The 21,977-nt window shown below is 55.2% G+C and overlaps 2 protein-coding genes across 16 annotated transcripts in view; both read left to right on the forward strand.

The window, feature by feature from the left end:
• Positions 1-17,025, forward strand: part of SYNGAP1 (synaptic Ras GTPase activating protein 1) — a 33,845-nt gene extending 16,820 nt beyond the window's left edge. For 5 of the 15 annotated variants that reach the window (XM_047859088.1, XM_047859085.1, XM_047859084.1 and 2 more), the window contains 13 exons: positions 13-111; positions 1,657-2,283; positions 2,426-2,570; positions 2,798-2,942; positions 4,453-4,689; positions 4,830-5,031; positions 5,258-5,436; positions 6,134-6,175; positions 6,568-7,642; positions 7,965-8,138; positions 9,786-9,997; positions 11,118-11,211; positions 15,089-17,025. In XM_047859088.1, coding sequence (XP_047715044.1) covers positions 13-111; positions 1,657-2,283; positions 2,426-2,570; positions 2,798-2,942; positions 4,453-4,689; positions 4,830-5,031; positions 5,258-5,436; positions 6,134-6,175; positions 6,568-7,642; positions 7,965-8,138; positions 9,786-9,997; positions 11,118-11,211; positions 15,089-15,235 — 3,378 coding nt within the window. In that variant the 3' untranslated portion in view covers positions 15,236-17,025. Of the gene's footprint in view, positions 1-12; positions 112-1,656; positions 2,284-2,425; positions 2,571-2,797; positions 2,943-4,452; positions 4,690-4,829; positions 5,032-5,257; positions 5,437-6,133; positions 6,176-6,567; positions 7,643-7,964; positions 8,139-9,785; positions 9,998-11,117; positions 11,212-11,483; positions 11,624-11,953; positions 13,680-13,966; positions 14,704-15,088 lie in introns of those variants that run through there. The other 10 variants (XR_007152219.1, XR_007152218.1, XR_007152217.1 and 7 more) reach the window with 10 other exon arrangements.
• Positions 17,026-17,879: 854 nt separating this feature from the next.
• ZBTB9 (zinc finger and BTB domain containing 9) lies at positions 17,880-20,821 on the forward strand. Its single transcript, XM_047860824.1, has 2 exons — positions 17,880-18,149; positions 18,335-20,821. Exon 2 carries the CDS (start codon positions 18,424-18,426, stop codon positions 19,846-19,848), a length of 1,425 nt encoding a protein of 474 aa, XP_047716780.1. The 5' UTR covers positions 17,880-18,149; positions 18,335-18,423; the 3' UTR covers positions 19,849-20,821.
• The last annotated feature ends 1,156 nt before the right edge of the window (positions 20,822-21,977 follow it).

The following is a 21,977-nucleotide window of genomic DNA, read 5'->3' on the forward strand; positions in this document are numbered from 1 at the left end:
ATCCCTCTCTAGGTAACAACGTCTTCAGGGACAAAATGTTTTGCCTGTCGTTCTGCCGCCGAGAGGGACAAATGGATCGAGAACCTACAACGGGCAGTAAAACCCAACAAGGTATCGGGAGTAAAGGAGACCCAGACAGCATGGGCAAGGCAAAGGTCAAGCCACGGGGGAAGCCGGGGGCCTAGGGGGCAAGATGAGCTCTAAAGGAAAGGGAGGCTTGGAGAGGAGGGGATCTGGGTGAGCAGGAGGTGACCCCCACCTGTTTCTGAGTCCCCCCATGTCTTTTTACCATTCCTCCTACCTTGTGATGTTTCTTTGCCATAGAAGTCACAGACTTAGAAAGCCGATTCGTCTTCCCTGGGGGCAGCAACGCCCCACCAACACCCTGGCAGTGGTCGCCTAGCCCCTGCCTGCAGCGTTCCTGCACAGCTACAGTTGTCAGCTAGCCAAGTCTCTAGACCTCAGTTTCCTCTCCGTAGAGCTGGTGGGAATGGGGTTTAGATGGGGATTCGATGACCTCTAAAGTCCCCTCTGGCTCAGAAATTCTACAGTCTTGTGTTCTTCCCAAGGCTTCTCTTTCCCAGGAGACATGCTCCCAGTTCCCTCAGCTATTCTCGAATCCCAGTTTCCAGTGAGCCCACAGTCCTGGTGACCCTCCTCCAGGGGGCCCTTGTTTTTCATTGTCCTTAATTAGACCCTACTTGCTGGATACGGTCTAACGTGTGCAGAGTCTGAACGCCATGCTTTCTTCTTACTGTGACTGTGACATCTCCTGGGCTTCACTATGACCTTGTGGTCCATTGTATCCTCAAGGCCCTTTCATGCTACATGTAACCTCCCCCATCCTGTATTTATGCAGCTCACTTTTTTTGTTTTTGCAATCAACTTCTGATTGTCTTTGGAGGACTCCCCAGTTCTTCCCTTCAAATTCCACCTTATTTTTGGTTTATTATTCTAGCTTTTGAAAATTTTCCCAATGCTGATTCTGTTGTCTGGTGTATGAGCTACCATCTGCATTCATTTTCTAGGGCTGCCGTAACTAATTACCACCAATTAGGTCACTTAAAACAAAAGAAGTTCATTCCTTAACAGTTTGGGAGACTAAAAGTCTAAAATCAAGGTGTTGGCAGAACTTTGTTTCCTCTGAAGCTCTAAGGGAGAATCTTTCCCTGCCTCTTTTGTTTTTGCTTTTGTTTTCTTTTTTTCTTTCTTGCCTTTTAGCTCCTGGGGTTGCCAACAATCTTTGGCATTCCTTGACTTACAGCCACACCTGTCCAATTTCTGCCTCCGTGTGTTTCTGGTCTCTAAATCTCTCTCCATACAGATACGAGGCATTGGATTTAGAGCCCGCTCTAATCTAGCATGAACACATCTTAATATGAGTGTACCTCATATTAAGGTGGACCCTTTTAAGGGACCCATATTAAGGTGGACCCATATTAAGTGGACCCTTTTCCCAGTTAAGGTCACGTTCATAGGTTTCAAGTGGACATGAATTTTGGAGGGAGGATACTAGTCAACCCAGTACACGTACTCTCAGCCTTCCGATTGCTATCTCAGAGACTGTCTGTCACTTTCTCACTGTCTCTCCCCTTTTGGTGTCTCTGTCTCTCTCTCCCTTCCCCTTTATCTGCCATGCCCACCCCACCCCACCAGGACAACAGCCGACGGGTGGACAATGTGTTGAAGCTGTGGATCATAGAGGCTCGGGAGCTACCCCCCAAGAAGCGGTACTACTGCGAGCTCTGCCTGGATGATATGCTGTATGCCCGCACCACCTCCAAGCCCCGGTCGGCCTCGGGGGACACCGTCTTCTGGGGCGAGCACTTTGAGTTTAACAACCTACCGGCTGTCCGCGCCCTGCGGCTACATCTGTACCGTGACTCAGACAAAAAGCGCAAGAAGGACAAGGCGGGCTACGTTGGCCTGGTGACTGTGCCCGTGGCCACCCTAGCTGGGCGCCACTTCACAGAGCAGTGGTACCCCGTGACCCTGCCGACAGGCAGTGGGGGCTCCGGGGGCATGGGGGGTTCAGGAGGGGGCGGGGGCTCAGGGAGCGGCTCAGGGGGCAAGGGCAAAGGAGGCTGCCCAGCTGTGCGGCTGAAAGCACGCTACCAGACGATGAGTATCCTGCCCATGGAGCTGTATAAGGAGTTTGCAGAGTACGTCACCAACCACTACCGGATGCTGTGTGCCGTATTGGAGCCCGCCCTGAATGTCAAGGGCAAGGAGGAGGTTGCCAGTGCACTGGTTCACATTCTGCAGAGTACGGGCAAGGCCAAGGTGAGTGCTGTGCCCCCAGGAATAGGTAACCTGGGAGTGGGCACTCGCTTGGGAGAGGGGGATAGTAAGGATAGGGCACTAATGTCTTCAGAATGAGCTCGGGTTGTATGGAGGCTGACCCTTGGATTTTCCCGGGCCTCAGGACTTCCTTTCAGACATGGCCATGTCCGAGGTAGACCGGTTCATGGAACGGGAGCACCTCATATTCCGCGAGAACACGCTCGCCACTAAAGCCATAGAAGAGTACATGAGACTGATTGGTCAGAAATACCTCAAGGATGCCATCGGTATGACCTAGTCTCAGGTCTTCTTCCCAAACCTGCCACACGTGCCTCGCAACCCTAAACCTGGCTACCCCAGACCCCAAGTCACCCTTCCTCAGCTTGAATGCTTCCAAGCCTCGAGTCCCCGGACTCCAGCCTCCAACCATGGGATTCCGAGATTCCCCAACCCAGGCAGCCCCCATCCCTGCCCTTGGCAAGTATGACCACCCTCTGTTGTGCCCCCACCCCAGGGGAATTCATCCGTGCTCTGTATGAGTCGGAGGAGAACTGCGAGGTGGACCCTATCAAGTGCACGGCGTCCAGCCTGGCAGAGCACCAGGCCAACCTGCGGATGTGCTGTGAGTTGGCCCTGTGCAAGGTGGTCAACTCCCACTGGTGAGACTGGGAACGCTGGGTGGGGGCCGGGGCTGGGGTCGTGTGTTCATCTGTTCATCCATCTGTCCATCCGCAAAGAGGACTGAATACTGGTTATGGGCGAAGCGGCGTGCTTGGGGCTGTAAGGCAGGCAGACAGAAGATTGAGGCCTGGCCCCTGCCCTTAGAGGGACAGGTTAGATACACAGAAAGCTACGGAACAGTTGTACTGTGTGTTAAGTGCCAAGGAAGGTTCCCTCCCCCCAGGCAACATAAGGCCAGAGAAAGTGGAGGTTTGATTGAGATAAGCTGGGAAGGCTTCGTGAAGGAGGTACCCCCCGCCCCCCTCCCCTCCCCCCGCCCGGGGCTGGGCTTTGAAGACCGGGTTAGGTTCTGATGTGTGGATTTGATGGGCAAAGAAGACATTCTGGGAGAATGCCATGGGAGGGGCACATGCATGAAGGTGAGGGCCCGGGAGCTTTCGGAGGCCAGCAGTTAGGCCAGGTTTAATGGAGCACATGGCTCCTAATGGAGAGTGGAAGGAGAAGAGGTCTGGACATGGGAGTTGGAGTTAGAATCTGGAAGTCCTCAGCTGCCAGGCTAAGAGTTTGAGTTCATTGGTAGGTCACGGATGCCATTAGTGGTGCTAGTGCCAAGAAGTATCATGATTGAGAAGATTAATCCTTAAGTGGCGTGGGGTGCAGGGAGTGAGTGGGGTAGGGAGAGCGGAGTCCAGGCTAGTTGGAGGTGATTGTCAGTGGATCGGGACGGTGGCAGGAAAGGGAGAGAGGGGCCGCTGTGAAGGACTCACTGAGGAAAGGATCAGCCGGAGCCTTCAACTGATTGCAAAGAAGGGAGTTTGTCTGTGGGGAGTCAAGGATGACTCAAGAGGCCACGGGGCTGGTGTTTGAGACCTGTGGTCTCATTGGCAGAACTGGGGAAGTCAGGAGGAGGAGCCAGTTGGAGGTGTGGGGGCGATGGTGAGCTCTGCTTTACACTACACAAGTTGGGGGGGGGATTAAGGTGTCAGTGGGACACTGAAGTGGGACGGGGAGGTGGGGAGTGAGCTGAGCCATTGCGGGCAATGGGGGTCACGCAGGGGCACCTCCATCCCCATTTCCCTGGAATCCAGAAGAGTTGGGGGGTCCGAGCTCCCTGTACCTCAAGTGACCCTCCATCTCTCTCCCATCTCTGTCTCTCCCTGGTGTCTGTTTTTCTTCTACTCCTCTCCTTGTCTCTCTCATACGCCCTCCGTCTCTCTCCCGCATGTCTCTCTCCCCTCACCTTCTCTCCCCGTCCATTTCTCTTTCCCTGATCTGTCTGTTCCCTCTGCCATAGCCCTCTTCTTCCAGCAGCCTCCCGTCTTCCTCCTGCAGCCCCTCCCTCCCTGTCTCTCCCCCACTCTGTTTCCACACCCTCACCTCCTACCACCCCCCTCAGCATGTTCCCTGGAAGCTGAGGGTCTCTGGGGCTCAGTCCCGGTCTCTCTCTTTCTTTCTCTTTCTCTCTGTCTCCCCACCCCTTCCCCTCAGCGTGTTCCCGAGGGAGCTGAAGGAGGTGTTTGCATCTTGGCGGCTGCGCTGCGCAGAGCGGGGCCGGGAGGACATCGCTGACAGGCTGATCAGCGCCTCGCTCTTCTTGCGCTTCCTCTGCCCAGCCATTATGTCGCCCAGTCTCTTTGGGCTCATGCAGGAGTACCCAGATGAGCAGACCTCACGAACCCTAACCCTCATTGCCAAGGTCATCCAGAACCTGGCCAACTTTTCCAAGTGAGAGAAGCCTCAGGCAGGGGTAGGGTGCGGCTGGGGGTGGGCACGAAGGGCCTCCCGAGTCCCCAGAGACCCTGAGACAGGTGGGTGTGAGGCCTTCTGTGTGTGTGTGACCCCTGCCTTCTGGATGCCTTGGCCAGGTTTACCTCAAAGGAGGACTTTCTGGGATTCATGAATGAGTTTCTGGAGCTGGAGTGGGGTTCCATGCAGCAGTTCCTGTATGAGATCTCCAACCTGGACACGCTGACCAACAGCAGTAGCTTTGAGGGTTACATCGACTTGGGCCGAGAGCTCTCCACACTGCATGCCCTGCTCTGGGAGGTGCTGCCCCAGCTCAGTAAGGTCAGCAGATGCCCCTCTGCCGCATCCCCAGATGTCTCCAGAGGCTCCTGTGGCCTGAGAGACCATCCCCTGCACAGATTTTTCTCTCCTTACTGTCCCCAGATGTGTCTTTAGCACCCCCCGCCCACCCCCTCCCCCCCCCAGCTCAGACACCCTCCATCTGCACCCTCTGAGGTCCTCTTAGAGCTGGGCACTTAGCCCCCAGGTAACAGCCTCACCCTTCCAGGAAGCCCTTCTGAAGCTGGGCCCACTGCCCCGGCTCCTCAATGACATCAGCACAGCTCTGAGGAACCCCAACATCCAAAGGCAGCCAAGCCGTCAGAGTGAGCGGCCCCGGCCTCAGCCTGTGGTGCTGCGAGGCCCATCGGCCGAGATGCAGGGCTACATGATGCGGGACCTCAACAGGTGAGCACCTGGGACCCCCACACCGGTGCCCTAGGAGCCCCTACTTTTCTGTTCCGGACACACTCCACTGGGCCCCTGTGCATCTCTCTAGGGCTTAAAAGGAAAAAGAGGCAGGCTCTCACAGAAAATGGTAAGGAGACCGGTATAGTCCGTGGTTAAGCTGAGAGCCCCTTTAAGGCCAGAGGGAGCAGGAATCTCAGAGCCCCAGGAAGAGTGTGGAGGCTCCTCCAGCTCCAGCTTGCTGGAAGCCTGGGGGGGGGGGGGGTTGGGTCCTGCCACAAGCTCTGATTTGCCTTGTCCCTCTGCCTGCCCATGCCTGTCCCAGAGCTGAGGTTCAGCCACACAAGTTAGATCAGCCATGTCGTGTCAAAACGTTCAGTTGTCTCTGTGCTGGTTGGTAAATAAGCACTTCCCCAGCCCCCCGCCAGAAGCCTGCAGACCTCAGCCACGATCCAGCCCCAGAGAAGTAACATGTGGACCCTAGCAGGGCCTCCCGAGCCCTGGCATCCACTCCGATGTGGCGGCCTCGGCTGCTGTTCATTCTGATGACTGCCCTGCTTGTTCCTCTGCCCCGGTCTCCCTCCATGATGCCATACCCATTCCACCATTCCCGCCTCTCCTTCCATGCGTCCACGCCTTCTGCCCACCTCTCTCCTTCTCTCTGTCTGTGCTCGCCCCTCTTCCCATCTCTCTCCAGCTCCATCGACCTTCAGTCCTTCATGGCTCGAGGCCTCAACAGGTGAGGGGCTCTCCCCTCCCCCACCCTCCTCTCCTCTCCTGTCTGCTCCCGCTCCCACTCCAGTGGCCTTCACCTTCCTCCTCCCCTCTTCTCCTCCATGCACCCTCATCTCCTCCATATCTGCTGGGACCTGCCCCTCATCCCCCATCTTGGTGCCCCCATCTCCCCTCCTCTAGGCCTCACTTCCTCCCTGGAAAGGAAAGGCCTTTTCCTTTCCTTTTTCCCATGTATCCCCTCCCTACCTGCCCTCTGCAGAGCTGCCACCTCCAGCTCTCCTCCCTTCCCTGTGGGTCCCACTTCTCACCCCCAGGCCTGTGCCAGACCACAGCAGGCTCAGTTGCCGGTGGCGTTGGCCTTACCTCCTGCTTGTACGCCCCTTTCCCTTCCCGCAGCTCTATGGACATGGCTCGCCTCCCTTCCCCAACCAAGGAGAAGCCACCCCCACCGCCCCCTGGTGGGGGGAAAGACCTGTTCTATGTAAGCCGTCCACCGCTGGCCCGTTCCTCGCCGGCATACTGCACGAGCAGCTCGGACATCACAGAGCCAGAGCAGAAGATGCTGAGTGTCAACAAGAGTGTCTCCATGCTGGATTTGCAGGGCGACGGGCCCGGCGGCCGTCTCAACAGCAGCAGTGTGTCCAACCTGGCGGCCGTTGGGGACCTGCTGCACTCGAGCCAGGCTTCCCTGACAGCGGCCTTAGGGCTGCGGCCTGCGCCCGCTGGACGCCTCTCCCAGGGGAGTGGCTCGTCCATTACAGCGGCTGGCATGCGCCTCAGCCAGATGGGTGTCACCACGGACGGTGTCCCTGCCCAGCAACTGCGTATCCCCCTCTCCTTTCAGAACCCTCTCTTCCACATGGCTGCTGATGGGCCAGGCCCCCCAGGAGGCCACGGAGGGGGTGGTGGCCATGCCCCTCCCTCCTCCCATCACCACCATCACCACCATCACCACCACCGAGGTGGAGAGCCCCCCGGGGACACCTTTGCCCCGTTCCATGGCTATAGCAAGAGCGAGGACCTCTCCTCAGGGGTCCCCAAGCCCCCCGCCGCTTCCATCCTTCACAGCCACAGCTACAGTGATGAGTTTGGACCCTCTGGCACCGACTTCACCCGTCGGCAGCTCTCACTCCAGGACAACCTGCAGCACATGCTGTCCCCTCCCCAGATCACTATTGGTCCCCAGAGGCCCGCCCCCTCAGGGCCCGGAGGTGGGAGCGGTGGTGGGGGCAGTGGTGGGGGTGGCGGGGGCCAGCCGCCTCCATTGCAGAGGGGCAAGTCTCAGCAGTTGACGGTCAGCGCTGCCCAGAAACCCCGGCCATCCAGTGGGAATCTGTTGCAGTCACCGGAGCCGAGTTACGGCCCTGCCCGTCCGCGGCAACAAAGCCTCAGCAAAGAGGGCAGCATTGGGGGCAGCGGGGGCAGCGGTGGCGGAGGGGGTGGGGGGCTCAAGCCCTCCATCACCAAGCAGGTACGTGAGGGTGGGAGGAAGGCCAAGTGGGTGAGGGCCAGGGAGGGAAGAAGGAAATGGGGTGGGGAAGTGGGGGCAGAATAGAGTCTGTGGTCTGAAGGTACAATTTTCTCACCCCTTTTCATTCATTAAACGAGTGTATGTAGAGTCCCTGCTATGCGCTACGTCCTGTTCTAGGCACTGTGGATTCAAGGAGATCAACACTAGAGCAGGGGAACAAGGTTGGGACGGTCATCTCCTTTGGCAGCGCTGTCTCCTTCTAAATGCACCCTGCCTTCTCCCACCTTTCCTTTCTATTCACCCCCACCTTGCCCCATCCCAGCATTCTCAGGCGCCATCCACGCTGAACCCCACAATGCCAGCCTCCGAGCGAACGGTGGCCTGGGTCTCCAACATGCCTCACCTGTCAGCTGACATCGAGAGTGCCCACATCGAGCGAGAAGAGTATAAGCTCAAGGAGTACTCTAAGTCGATGGATGAGAGCCGGCTGGACAGGGTACGCCGGGCCCCTGACCTTCCCATTACCCACAGGGGAAGCCTCTAGATGCCTCCCAGGGACGCACCCAGGGTCAAGTGATTACGGTAGAAAGAAGGGACAAAGACCTGATCCCCTTCCGTGAGAAGCCTTCAGTGTATCAGGGGAGGCTGTCGACAGTCAGTCTATCGGAAGGCCAACTTCCAGCTTTATTTTGTGGCGTGTCATAGACTGTCTGGGGAGAAAGATTCTATATTAAGGTTTATTTCTGTGTTCTTCCCCAGGGGGAACATAAGCCCTGGCTCTTGTGACTACTCGGGAAAGGGGAAGTGGATTTGCCAGCAGTGTGAGCTGATAAATTGGGCAGGGGGCACAGCAGTTACAGTTACACTACAAACGATGTCCAGCTTTCCCAGTCATTGTCCTGTGGGCATAGGGTGACAGAGGGTCAGTGTTGGAAAGTGGCATGACTTGGCCTGTGTGTGGAAAAACCGTCTGGACTCTCAGCTTGGTGATGCCCAGAGCAAAAGACAGCAAGAGCTCAGGGGCACACACAGATGATTTAGCAGAAAGTTCCTTGGGGAAGCTGTTGCTCCAAGGGCTCTGAAGAAGAGGGTAGCTGTAAGATTAGGTTATTGTGAAGAATGTCTGACTCCAACCTGGGTGGAGCAGAGAGAGGTTTCTTGGGGCATGTGGTCTTTGAGCATAAGAAAATGTCGGGACTGATCTAGGTGGACTCGGTGTAGCAAGTTCCATGAGAGAGTCGAGCTCTGATGCATCAAGGTAGCCAGCTCAGGTAATATATAACATCTTTGCTTTGCATCTAGAATGGGGTTCGTTATGTATGTATTCTCTCTGGAGAATGAGAAAATACTCTCCCAAGTCATTTTTTCTGTTCTATGGCTTGGGTGAGATATTTTTGTTGATGAAGGCTCTAGACTAGTACCGTCCAGTGGAACTTTCTGCAGTAATGGGAAGTGTCCTGTGATTTGCACCGTCCAGCGTGGTAGCCACTGGCCACACGTGGCTGATGCAACCAAGGAACTGAATTTTAAATTTTTTTTAAATTTTAAATAGCCACATGTGGCGAGTGGCTACTGTATCAGATAGCACAGTTCTAGGCTCTAGAGCCAACAGGGCAGATAAAAATGACTCTCCTGTGCCCTTCCAGCCCCAGAATTCCAGGATCATTATCAACAGAGAGGCATTCCTAGATTCTCATCCTCGACTTGTTTGAAGCCCAGACCCCTCCCTGACCCCACATCCCCTCTTCTTATCTGATGTCTTTTCTTCCTGGGTCTCCCTAATGTGCCCTGGTTGGGTTGAAGAGTCACCTTAATGTTTAATTTCTGTGCACAGTCCTTCAAGGTGTGTCCGTGAGTCTGTGTGGGTCCTCACGTGTCCAGATTTACATGTGATGGCGGGTCTGTGCTTCTCGGTGTAGGAGCATATGACCTTGGTCCATTTTAAAGGAGCCTTGGCTCCATGGAAGGGCCTTCTCAGAAGCTACTATGTCTGGTATGATGAGCAGGCAGGGAAGGGTCTGGAGAAGCCAGCTGGGATGTCCCTCACCATGCAGTGGCTGCTTGGTAGGCAAGGATGGAGACTGGGTGGTGGGGTCAGGGTGAGGCACCCCTCACAGTGCGGGGTCGTGTGCCCGGCGGGCAGGTGAAGGAGTATGAGGAGGAGATCCACTCACTGAAGGAGCGGCTGCACATGTCCAACCGGAAGCTAGAAGAGTATGAGCGGAGGCTGCTGTCCCAGGAAGAGCAGACCAGCAAAATCTTGATGCAGTATCAGGCCAGACTGGAGCAGAGCGAGAAGAGGCTAAGGCAGCAGCAGGTGGAGAAGGATTCGCAGATCAAGAGCATCATTGGCAGGTGAGGGGCGGCCTGGGGAGGGGTAGCAAGGGAGAACCTGAGGCTGAAGAGAGCCAGTGAGCTCCCCCTTTTAGCCTCAAGCCCCAAACTCAGGGTCCCATGAGGAAAGCCCACCACCCCACTCCCAGAGATTGCCACCCATTCACCAGTCACCTGATGGGGAGAGACCTCTTGCTTAGTGCACAAGTGTTCCTCTCCCAAACCCTGATCTCTCTCCTGAGAGATTGACCTTTGAAGCCCTTGGAAAATGTGCTTGTTACCGTCCATTACTATGTGTCTGGCCCCAGCCTAGGCTGCAGCCTCCCACTGGTTATTCTCAACCTAGCCTGTGATGTTCTCCCCAAAGTGAGGCAGAGAGCCCCAGCCAGAGCAGCCCCTGGCTATCCCCATCCTCGGTAAACCCTTTCTCTCCAGCCTTGAAAAGGTGCTCTGTTAGAAAGCGAATGACCCTCCTTTGAGTGGAGTGCGTGCACACTTGCACTGCTCTGCCAAGCCCTGGCCTCCAAAGAAGGTATCCTGGCAAGGTGGTTAGCTGTCCTGGGACCCCACGCCCCACTCAAATCAGGGCCAATCCCACTTTGGTTCACTCTGAATGTATTTTTGAGTAAGATTGATTAGAAGGAGAACGGCCTGACTTGAAACTTGTTTTCAAACCCTTCTCTAATTGATATCCTCGGCGAGAAATCACCTTGAGAGCCTTCATCAAAGGCAGGGAGATGCGGGGAATGATGATTGTCGACACCGCTCTTGGGCTAGGGGTGTCCCAGGGGCTGTACTGGAGATGGCCTGGGTTCGGGGACATGGAATGGGAAATGCAGAAGCTCGGCTACAGAGGGGCAGTGGGAGGGCACCATCCTGAGTGGGAGGACGGAGTGCCGGGGGTGTCTGCGTGGCGGAGGTCTTCAAGGCCCAGAAAGCTGTCCTTAGCACGGGAGAGTCCTTGAGAGGAAGGTTACTGCAGGGTGTCTTTTGGGTCATAATGACGGAAGGATTCGAGGGCAGAGGAGAAGGACTCCCAGGCTTTTCCAGAGAGCTGCAGGGGTTCCCCAGGATCAGGAGTTCCACCGGCAGGCTCCAAGCCCGTGCCCGCCACTAACCCCATTGAAGCCCGTCCCTTCAGGCTGATGCTGGTGGAGGAGGAGCTGCGCCGGGACCACCCCGCCATGCCTGAGCCGCTGCCCGAACCCAAGAAGAGGCTGCTCGACGCTCAGGTGGAAATTACAATGTCATTTATCTTCTCCGTGTCCCATCCCCATCCATCCCACTGTCCTTCGTGCACTCACTGCACCAGCCACCCGGCCCCATCACCATCTGTCTCCCACTGTCCTCCGTTTGTGCTCCCCGGTGACCCCATCTTCATCCCATCGTCTGTGCCTTTGTCACTCCTGGCAGTGTCAGCCCCACCCCTGTGCCTTCCTACCCCGTCTCTCCCGCTCCTCTCTGGGTCTCGGAATCTCCACCAGAACCTCAGTCTCTCTGCCCCCAGACCCCACCCCACCCAGTTCCTGGCACCCCTGCCCTGTCTGTGCCTGCACCTGTTCACCTCGGGAGTTCAACTTCCTCTGAGCTCATCTTGGGCCAGAAGCGCTAGAGGCTGCAGTTGACTAGACTAGAGCACAGGGCAGGGTGAGTTCCAGTTCCCAGGCTCTGAATGGTCCCCATCACCTCTATTCTCTTGGCTCCCCAATTTTCCTGTCTCCTGGGCAACTCCCTAATAGCTTCCTCTTCTGACTCTTCAGCTCTTGAAGGCCCCTCTCACCTTGAAAGCTCTCCTTCCCTCAGTATGAAAATCCCTCCCTCTGGTCCTCACACCTGTCTAGCCCTCCAGCTCCCTGCCGCCCTCCCTCTCTCCTCAGCCAGCTTGTAGGACCTCCCTCCTGCACCCTTACCCCTTGCTCACCCCAGTTCTGCTCACTTTCCCACCCATGCTCCTCCTTCCTCTGCTCTGACCGCCAGGCTTCCCCACCACCACCGCCAAGGCTCCTGACCCCGTGACCCCACTCTCTCCCCCTGCAGCTCCTCATCAGGTAATTCTCCTGGTTCCGCTTTGACCACGGGCGGAGGACACAGGGGGAGGTGACTCCGGACCACTGCAGGTTGGTCGTGAAGCCCACTCCCCTCCAACTCTCTGGAGCCTCTCCCCACCCTCACTGCTGCCCTCCACACCCGAGAACCTCCACAGACCCTACCCTCCTGACACCTCCTGCACAGACCCGGCTCCCAAGGCACTGCCCAAAGAGAGCACTCCCTGCTGCTCCCAGAAATCCTCAGTGACACCCCGCCAACACCAAGCATTTTGCCCTGGACAGGCCTGGCACATCCCCAGATCTCTCCTACAAAACCCGCCGCCCAACCTCCTCTCGGTCCTCTCCCTCTGCCTCTCCGGTGTATGTCTGTCACCCCCCATTTCACCAGAGCGTCCTTGGGAGTTGGGACTTTGGGGGTGGGCTTTGTTAAGGGGTGGCGGTGATGATGGGTTGGGGGACCCTGGCTAGAGGGGCTGTGCTGACTGCAGCAGGTAGGTGGGGGTTTCCCCTTCCTTCCCTAACCTCCGTTCTCCATCCCTCCTTCTACCCCTCACCCGTTTCTCTTCCTCCTCCCTTATATCTGAGTGGAAGGGATCTGTAGCTCCTGTTGGGCCCCAATGGGTGAGAGTTAGGAATGGGCAACTGACTCAGGAAGACTTTTGGGGGGGCTGAAAAGAATGCTGTTCAGGATGTCAGGATACTAGGCAGGGTGAGTGGAACAAGGAGAAACAAAAAAGGAGCCCTGACAGATGTTAGGATGCACACGGGCCCATGTGGCGTGGGAGTTGGAAGTGGGGTGAGCCGTCTTCCTAGATAAGATCATGGGCTCAGTAGCCATGTGGATTTCTAGGCAGAGATGCCGGGAACAGCATGTTAAATAACCTGTCCGTCCTTATCGGAGCTCACCCCCCATCTCCCGCCACCCAGGGGCCTTGCCGGACACGAGGTCCTACCTAAAACCCAGTAAATGGGAACCTGTCAGCCACTGATACCATTTCTAGGGTGCTTTCTTTTCTGCGGGATTGACCTGCAGTGGGCAGTGGCTCCTCACACTGTAATTTTAACTCTCTGCCTGCCCAGCCTCTCCGTCAAAGTAGTTAGTGATCTGCAAACAGATGCTACGAGTCACCAGGGGACCTCACCACTTGCAGGACTCCTGCCGCGAATTCTTTTGTAAAATGAATAACGGCGCCCTAATTTATCTACTTTCTAAATTTGGGTCCATGGGGGTGTAGGGGGCATGCCTGTGTTCTGTTGCCAGCAGACAGGCAGAGGGAAGGGAATCTGAGGTTCCCTTTCCTGCTCTCCTGCCACACTCAGGATCCCCTACCATACGTAATTTCCTCCCTTGCTGACTTGGGGAAAGTGTGCAAGATGCTCAGCAAGCTAAGAGGGGAGCTTTGCTTAAGGCTGAGGGTTTGGTGACCTTCTGAGAGGTGAGGTCTTTGATTTGAAAGGGAAAGCCGATCTGGGAGCCTCTACTGGGAATGTTTTGTATCCTATAGAGATACGGTTACGCAGAACCAGGCTGCTAGGCCTAAATGCCCTGTGGCCCAGGAAACAATTTGGATCGTTTTTTTTTTTTTAACATTTTTTTAAGTGTATTTATTTATTTTGAGAGCGCACATGCATAATGAGCAGGATGGAGGGGCAGAGAGAGAGGAAAAGAGAGAATCCCAAGCAGGCTCTGCACTGTCAGCGCAGAGTCTGACATGGGTCTCAGTCTCACAGACTGTGAGATCATGATCTGAGCCGAGATCAAGAGGCAAATGCTTAACCAGCTGAGAGCCACCCAGGCACCCCTGGACACTTTCTAAATCACTCTTAGGTATTGGTCCCTCTGCAGTTTAGCCATTGACTTAAAAACTAATTCTGTGCCTGTATTTTAAAAAGCCAAATGAGCAACCAGAAGTATAGAACAGGTGGCTTTCTTCTCTCCTAGCGGAGGAACAGCAGCCAGAGCTGAGGGCAGGAGCCAGAAGCCAGGAGCTGGTCCAGGAGCAGGAGGAGGTGATAGAATAGGACCAGGGGTGGGAGGAGGGTCTGATACCCCTCACCCTCTAACTGGGATCCCAGGCAGAGGGATTGAAAGGATCCTGGGGGCGGAAAGGAATGAAGCAGTTCTGCTTCCTGGGGATGCGGAGATTGTGGCATGCTGTGCCTCTGCAGAAGCTCCCAGTCATTTCTGCCCTTAGCACGAGAGAGAAGCAGCCCTCCCACGATGTTTTTACCATCCCACATGACTTCCCTGAATCCCCCCTCCCCCCCCCCGCCCCCCGCCCCAGCCCAGTACAGTTAAACCTCTCTAATTTGGAGTGTTATATTGGGAAGATGGCCACTCTGAATAAGTGACAAAACCGAATAACAGTGTCTAACATTTAATGAAATGCATGTCTTCAAAATACGTACAGTAAGTAGAACTCGGTGAACAAGGCTTTTCCACTCCAGGCCCTCAGGGAGCATGCGTTAATGAATAGATAGGATTCAGAAGTCTGTTTGCTCGTACCCTCCTACAGACACATTTCCACTATTAATGTGCTTAGCACGCCCTTTCTTCATAGATAAAGGAAAACTCAAGCCCAGTTTTTGTTCAAATTATGAAAAAATTCCAAATCCATGGGGGTCTGGATTAATGAGGTTTTGCTGTACTGCCTCCCCTTGTTCCCTCAATACAAAGTTCCTACCTCGGATTGGGGGTGGGCTGGGAGGGGGTTCCAAGAGGAGGAGGGAGGCTGGGTAGGGGGAAGATGCAAGGGTTTAGGTTGGGGGTGAGGTAGGAACTTGTTTCTTTTGACTGGTTTCCCGGTATGACTCCCTGGGTTGGAAGGCCCATTAGGAGTCTGGGGTGAGATTCCCTTCTCCCTGATCCCAGAAGATGTAACTTCTACTGCAGGTGAGAAACACAATAGGAGGACGGGGGTGGGGGGTTGTCTTGGGGGAAGGTGGGAGGACATGATTTATGGAATGGGCTGGCTATGGGGGAGGCTACGGCTAAGGGGGCTGACACCCAGGCCCCCGCGAAGCGTCTCAATAAGTCCGCGCTCTCCTCTTTGGTGTCTTGCAGGAGAGGCAGCTTCCCCCCTTGGGTCCAACAAACCCGCGTGTGACGCTGGCCCCACCTTGGAACGGCCTGGCCCCCCCAGCACCGCCCCCCCCACCCCGGCTGCAGATCACCGAGAACGGCGAGTTCCGAAACACCGCAGACCACTAGCCCACCCAGCATCACAGACCTTCTTCTCCTTCCCCATGCACCCCACCCTGGAACAGCACCCACCACCAGGACTGGATATCGCCGAGGGACAGCGGGATTGCCTCCCTGAATGCCTCCTTGGGGGGCATCAATCCCCCACCCCCACCGCACCATTTCCAGGGGGGAGAGTGGGGACCCTTAGCTGTCCCCTTTTCCTTCCTGTTGGGGTGCTGCCCCCTGTGACCCCCAGGGACCCTTGCCCCAGGACACCACCTACCCCACACAGACCCCTTCACTCCGGGGTGCTATCCCCATCCTCTGCCTCATCGTTCCCCTGAGCACTGGGGGACAGACCCTCGCCCCCACCCTGGGGGTGTGGCACCTCCAAACTTTCAACTTCAGGGTGATTTTTTAGCAGTAACCAGAGCTGACAATCTAACTCCCCTCCACCGCCCCATTTTGGCCTCCCCTGTCCCCCTTGTTATGGGGAGGGGACCCCAGGTGAGGGGGCCCTATTACCCCTTGATTTCTCAGGAGCGTCTGGGGGGGCTCAGCACGCACAAACTCCTTCTCCTCCTACTACTCTTAAATTTACTCCCTCCCCACCCAGAACCCAGATGGGGTGGAGGGGCCACCGGGGCAGGGAGGGGGCGGCAAGGGGGGAATGGGAGTCATCTCCCCTTCCTCCCACACCTGATCTGCTCTTGGCTGGTCCCAGAGCGGGGTGAGGGGGCTTATGCCCCCCCCTCCCCCAGTGTGTTGGGTGGGGTGGAATTGAGGTTAGGGTGAGGGGTTAGGGTCTAGGAGGGTGTGTATGTTAGGGAGGACAGACTAGTTGATCTGCCCTACCCTGACACACACAGCCCCCCTTGTCCCTCCCCCTCTCTCTTCTTGGTCTCTACTCCCAGGGGGAGGGGGGAACTTACTCTAGGAAAAGCCATGTCTCTCTCCCCCAGGGTGGGGGGACCTGTGTTGGAGGAGGGGTGTTGGGGGCCCCCTTCCATGACTCTGTCCCCCCCCCGGGGGAGGTAGGACAGGGCTGGGCTTCCCTCTCATCCTCCCCCCTCCCCAATCTCCCTCCACCTCCCTCCCTCCCGCCAGCTCCACAATTTTTCGGTGTTTCTCTGTACATAGCTCTCTGGCGGGATAGGGGAGGTAGGATGGATGGGGTTTAGGGTGGGTAGGTCATGGGAGGGGAGAAGCCCCTCCTTGGCACCCCCTCTTCCCTGACTGCTGTCCCCTACCCAGCCTTGCCCCCTCATCCCTTCTTGCGTTTGGTATTGAGACTCTTTCCAGACTTCACCCTTCTTTCTTTTGTATGGACAGTTCCCCTTCAGTCCCATCCCCCTACACACATACACCCAGCCGGGGCCAAATTTATACTTATATAAAAGTTGTAAATATGTGAAATTTTATCCCTGTGCCCTCTCCTTGCTTTCCCAACCTCAGACCCTACCCCTGGATCCTCTTTCCTCTTCTCTTTGGCTGTTGTAATTATCTGGGGTTTGTACTGTACATATCGGGGGTGTGTGTGTGTGGGCTGGGGGCAACCCCTCTGTACAGAGCTTCCTGGCCCCCTCCCCCCCCACGCGTCCCTCCCCCTCCACCACCCTAAGGGTAGGGAGATGCTCTTCCTACTTGTTTTATTTTGTTTTCTCGTTCTCCCTCCCCACCCTGTCCCACCCCACTCCCAGCCTTCTCTGTCCTTCACCACTATCCCTTTTTCTCCACTCCCAGCCCCATTTCCTTTTTTTCTGGAGTGTGTGGTGAAACAGAAAAATCATGTTTAATAAACGGAGATTGTTCTTTTATCGCTGTACTGATTTTCCTAAGCTGCAACTTCCAGACAGACCAGCAAGTGACGGGATCTGCTTTTTCATAGGAAGGTGACCTGCTGGAAGAAACTATATCCCTGCGTGATGCCACGGTATTCCCCAGAATCTCTCTCCCACCCAGCGATGAGACTACTGTGTTTTTGAGCAGGGGGTTTGCACTGGCCAAGCTTACCCAATCTAGGTCTCTCCTCCGCACTGCTCCACTTAACCCGAAGGAGTAAAGAGGCCAAGGAACAGGAACAGTATCTGATAAATTCCAAGTTATGTTACACACACACACACACACACACACACACACACACACACACGTTTAGTGATCACCTAGAAATAAGGTTTATTTAATTGCTGGTTAAAATGCTACCGTACGGAATGGAGGAAAGAACTTGGTGCCTCAGCAAATCTTTGTTCCAATCCCAGACCCGTCACTTGGCAGCCTCGGTTTCCCCCAAGAAAACTGAGGATCGCGACATCTATCTTCCAGGGCTGGGGGAGGATACAAGGAGATGTGTGGACAGTACGTGGCCCGCACAGTAGGTACCGAATTAAACTCGCCTTCTCAGCACCTACCGGGGGACGGGCGCTACATTTAATCACCCTACGACTTTTGAGTCTCCCCCCTCCTTCTGAGCTGTGCTCTCCGGAAGTCTGGCTTGCGGTCCTCCCCCAGTAGAGGCCACCCCACCCGCAGCAGCGTAGGGGCCAGCGACCTCCTGCTAGCCCCGCCTTCTCGCCCGCGCAACCAATCAACACGGGGCTTTTAGGCCACTGCCCTCCGATTGGCTGCGGCTCTGGCACCGCCCACCACCCGGCGTTGGCGTCCGGCGGGAAGGCGGTGGCTTCCGGCCTGGGACGGCGAGGTGGCCGCAAAGGCACTCTGGTCCAGAGCCGCGTGTGTACCGGCGGGGGCGTGGCGGCGGGAAGGGCCTCTCGGCCGTCACTCAAGGTCCCCCGGTGGCCGCGGCTTCCCGGGAGCCGGGCTCTCAGGGCACCGTGAGAAGAAGCGGAGCGGAGGGCAGGAGCCGTCGGGGGCCGGCGAGGTCAGGCGCGTGGCTGGAAGGACCTCCTCATCCTCCTTCACAGGCCCTGGAAGTTAAACCCCGGTTGGTCTTTTGCTGTGGTTGTTTAGTTCTTATTTCCTTGGTGGGGGAGTGCGCGGGATTGATCTGCGGAAATCGCCACTGACTGCAAAGTTTCCACATGTTGGGTTGGGGAGGCGAGTGCTGTGTGAGGAGACGTGGTTCCCCTTACCCAGAGCTTCTGTGACCCCCGTCTCTTTCCTCCACAGCCTTCGTCCCGCGTGGGCTCCGCCCCCAGCCCCTCATCTCCCGTATTCTCTGGGAGATTCTCTGGGATCTCTCTTTCTGAGGAGGCCATATGGATACCTCGACGCCTTTGCCTCCCGTCCCCCCCTCCCCGATCTGCAACCCAGCCCCGCGGACGATCCAGATCGAGTTCCCGCAGCATAGCTCCCTGCTGCTGGAAGCCCTGAACCGCCACAGGCTAGAGGGCAAGTTCTGTGATGTGTCCCTCTTGGTGCAGGGCCGGGAACTTAGGGCTCACAAAGCAGTGTTGGCTGCTGCCTCTCCTTACTTCCATGACAAACTACTTCTGGGGGATGCGCCACGTCTCACTCTGCCCAGCGTCATTGAAGCCGATGCCTTCGAGGGGCTGCTCCAGCTCATTTATTCCGGGCGCCTCCGTCTGCCACTGGATGCTCTCCCTGCCCACCTCCTCGTGGCCAGTGGCCTGCAGATGTGGCAAGTAGTAGATCAGTGCTCAGAGATTCTTAGAGAACTAGAAAACTCAGGTGGTGGAATTTCAGCCCGGGGGGCGACCTCTTACCACACACTTCCTTCCACCACATCCTCTCCAGGAGGCTGGTGCATTCGCTCTTCCCCTTTCCAGACCCCAGTGCAGTCTTCCACTTCTACCGAGAGCCCCGTTTTAGGGGAGGGGAGCGAACTGGGCGATGTGTTACAGATTCAAGTTGAGGAAGAGGAGGAGGAGGAGGAGGAAGAAGAGGAGGAGGAGGAGGAGGACCAGGCGTCAACAGCACCCTCCCAGACTCCTCAGCCCCCGAGAGTATCAGGGAGCTTTCCCTGCCCTCATGGATCTCACTCACTGCCCGTATCCACTACGCCCCGCAGGGTTCCAGAGGGCGAGAGTGCACCCCTCGAGCCTCCTGCCCCTCATACTGCACTGCCCCCCAAAGTCTTCTACATTAAGCAGGAGCCCTCTGAGCCTAAAGAAGAGATATCAACAGGTGGAACTCAATCTGGAGGAGCAAAGGAGGAGACCAAAGTGTTTCCTGGAGGGGACGCTGAAGGGAATGGAGAGCTAGGGTTCTTGCTGCCCTCGGGAGCAGGGGCGACATATGGAGGAGGAGGAGGAGGAGGTCCATCCTGGAAACCAGTGGATCTTCATGGGAATGAAATCCTCTCAGGGGGTGGGGGACCTGGGGGGGCAGGACAGGCTGTGCATGGGCCTGTGAAGTTAGGAGGTACACCCCCCGCAGATGGAAAACGCTTCGGTTGCTTGTGTGGGAAGCGGTTTGCAGTGAAGCCAAAGCGTGACCGTCACATCATGCTGACCTTCAGCCTTCGGCCCTTTGGCTGTGGCGTCTGCAATAAGCGCTTCAAGCTGAAGCACCATCTGACGGAGCACATGAAGACCCACGCTGGAGCCCTGCATGCCTGCCCCCATTGCGGCCGTCGGTTCCGAGTCCATGCCTGTTTCCTTCGCCATCGGGACCTGTGCAAGGGCCAGGGCTGGGCCACTGCTCACTGGACTTACAACTGACTGCTGAGGCCATGCGCTAATTTCTAGTGCAGGAGAGCCACTGCTGCTGATGGACACTTTCCCCTCACCACCATTGCACCCCACTCTCGGATCTTGAAATCATGCCAAGAGAATAGATATATCCTGGACATCTTGTTCTTAAGTGTGGGCGTCGACCTGTCAGATTTGGGAATTCAGTTTTCTCATCTCGAGGTTTGCTAACCACCCCATCAGAAGGTGGTGTATAGGGCATACATAATTTGATCACTTGCCCATAATAGACCTTTCATACAGTAAACCAGATTTCAGATTAAGAGTTTGCTGAGAAAAGAGAGCAAAAAGACGTGACGATTAAATGTTGCATTTGGTCTCCACGAGGAGTTAAAGGAGCTGGTCTCCACGTAGGGATGTTTGATTCTAAGGTCTAGTGATTCTGAAACTAATAAGCTCTGTGTTTTCACCCTTGTCATTGCTGAAATGATTTAGGTAGAGTTCTTTTTATGTGCTTTCTTTTGTTAGATCTTTCCAGAAGCTCCTCAGATCATAACTTGCTCTCTCACCTTCCCAACACTTCTATTTTTAATGTGGTAGTTGAGCACTTTAACAAACTTGAGCATTCCAGGTGTCATTCCTAGAACCCTCTTTTTAACAGAGGGTATTCCCTCAACAGTCTGTGCCTCTTGTTTACCTGTGTCCACCACTGATCACCCGTATATTGATCACAGTGATTGGAATGTGACCAGTGAACTCAGGAGGTGGCCACCGACCTAAAATGCTCTCAGGGTAGCACCACTGTTTTGAACAAGTGTCTGTTGTCAGAGGCTGAGACAGCGCATACAGAAGGCTGGAGAGTAACTGCACAGTAGGACCACACACTCTTCCTTTCCATCCCACTCACACGATAGCCCCTTGAGAGAGAGAAGAGTAGATATTGGAATGGGGAGATTTTCACAGTTACTTAATTTCTTCAAATAAACTTTGCCCTGAAATCTAAGCTGACAATGGACTGGATTGAGTAATTTATTGGGAGAGACAGCATGAAAACAGAGTTGCAAAAACTTGAATGTGTTCCTTATGCAGCAGGGCTATGTTGATGGGAGAAGAATGGGATGGTTTGACATTGGTGCAGAGATCATTGTCCTCGACCTCAGTGGGCCAGGTTCTAGGCCTTGACCTGCCACTGAACGATCTCTAGTAAGTTCCCTTATCTTTCAGAGTATGAACTGGTCATTTTTGGTTTTTGTAAGGTGGTATATATCTCCTAACTGGTTCCCTGTCTTCTTACTTTTGAAGGTGTTGGTTCACATGATCTTTACCTGTACTCTCCCCTGACTTTTTGTATCATCGATAACATTTGGTTGTTTGGTTTGTTCTACATTTAGTGCATAGCACTGTGCTAGACCCTGATACCCTGACCTCCAAAAGTTCACAGCTACCACCAAAGCTAGACAAAAATGACAATGTAGTATGACACATCCATCAAAGGGGGCAGTGCAGGCTACTGTAGTGGCATAAAGGAAGCTGAGAGAAGACCTCTTGCAGATGAGCAGAGGTTTCACAAAGATCACTCTGTACCAGAGTATAGTGACGGTGTGGGTGGCTGCAATGATGTTGAAATGGGGAACGTGAATTGAAGTTAGAACAGTAGGGCCAGGATTGATAGCTTTCCCCAAGGCATGTTCCTTAAAATCTTACTGGGTATGGCACCCAGAAGAGGCTGAAAAATGTGACTTTATGGTTGAGAAGGTGAATTCGAGCTGTGATCTGTCAGCCCCTCTAAAGAGCCACGCCATGGTACCATCCCCATGGTAAGGACTGTGAATACATTGGGAAGGGGGTCAGGGAGAGGGCTCCCAATCTTGGATCAATTACAATCCCACCCACCTGCCATTCTTTTGGCACACATTCTGTAGGTGACTACAGACATACCTCAGCGATATCACACGTTCGGTTCCAGACCACTGCAACAGAGCAAGTCAGATGAAATTTTTGGCTTCTCAGTGCATATAACAGTTATGTTTTTATGGTAACCTGTTAAGTGTGCAGTAGCATTAGGTCTAAAAAAATGTACATACCTTTAAAAAAATACTTTATTGCTAAAAAATGCTAATGATCATCTGAGCTTTCAATAAGTGGTAATTGCTGATCAC

This window comes from Prionailurus viverrinus, chromosome B2 (assembly GCF_022837055.1).
Source record: "Prionailurus viverrinus isolate Anna chromosome B2, UM_Priviv_1.0, whole genome shotgun sequence".
Classification (NCBI taxonomy): Eukaryota; Metazoa; Chordata; class Mammalia; order Carnivora; family Felidae; genus Prionailurus; species Prionailurus viverrinus.

Coding starts and splice junctions, on each gene's coding strand:
- ZBTB9 (XM_047860824.1), top strand. CDS start 18,424: ATGGATACCTCGACGCCTTTGCCTCCCGTCCCCCCCTCCCCGATCTGC.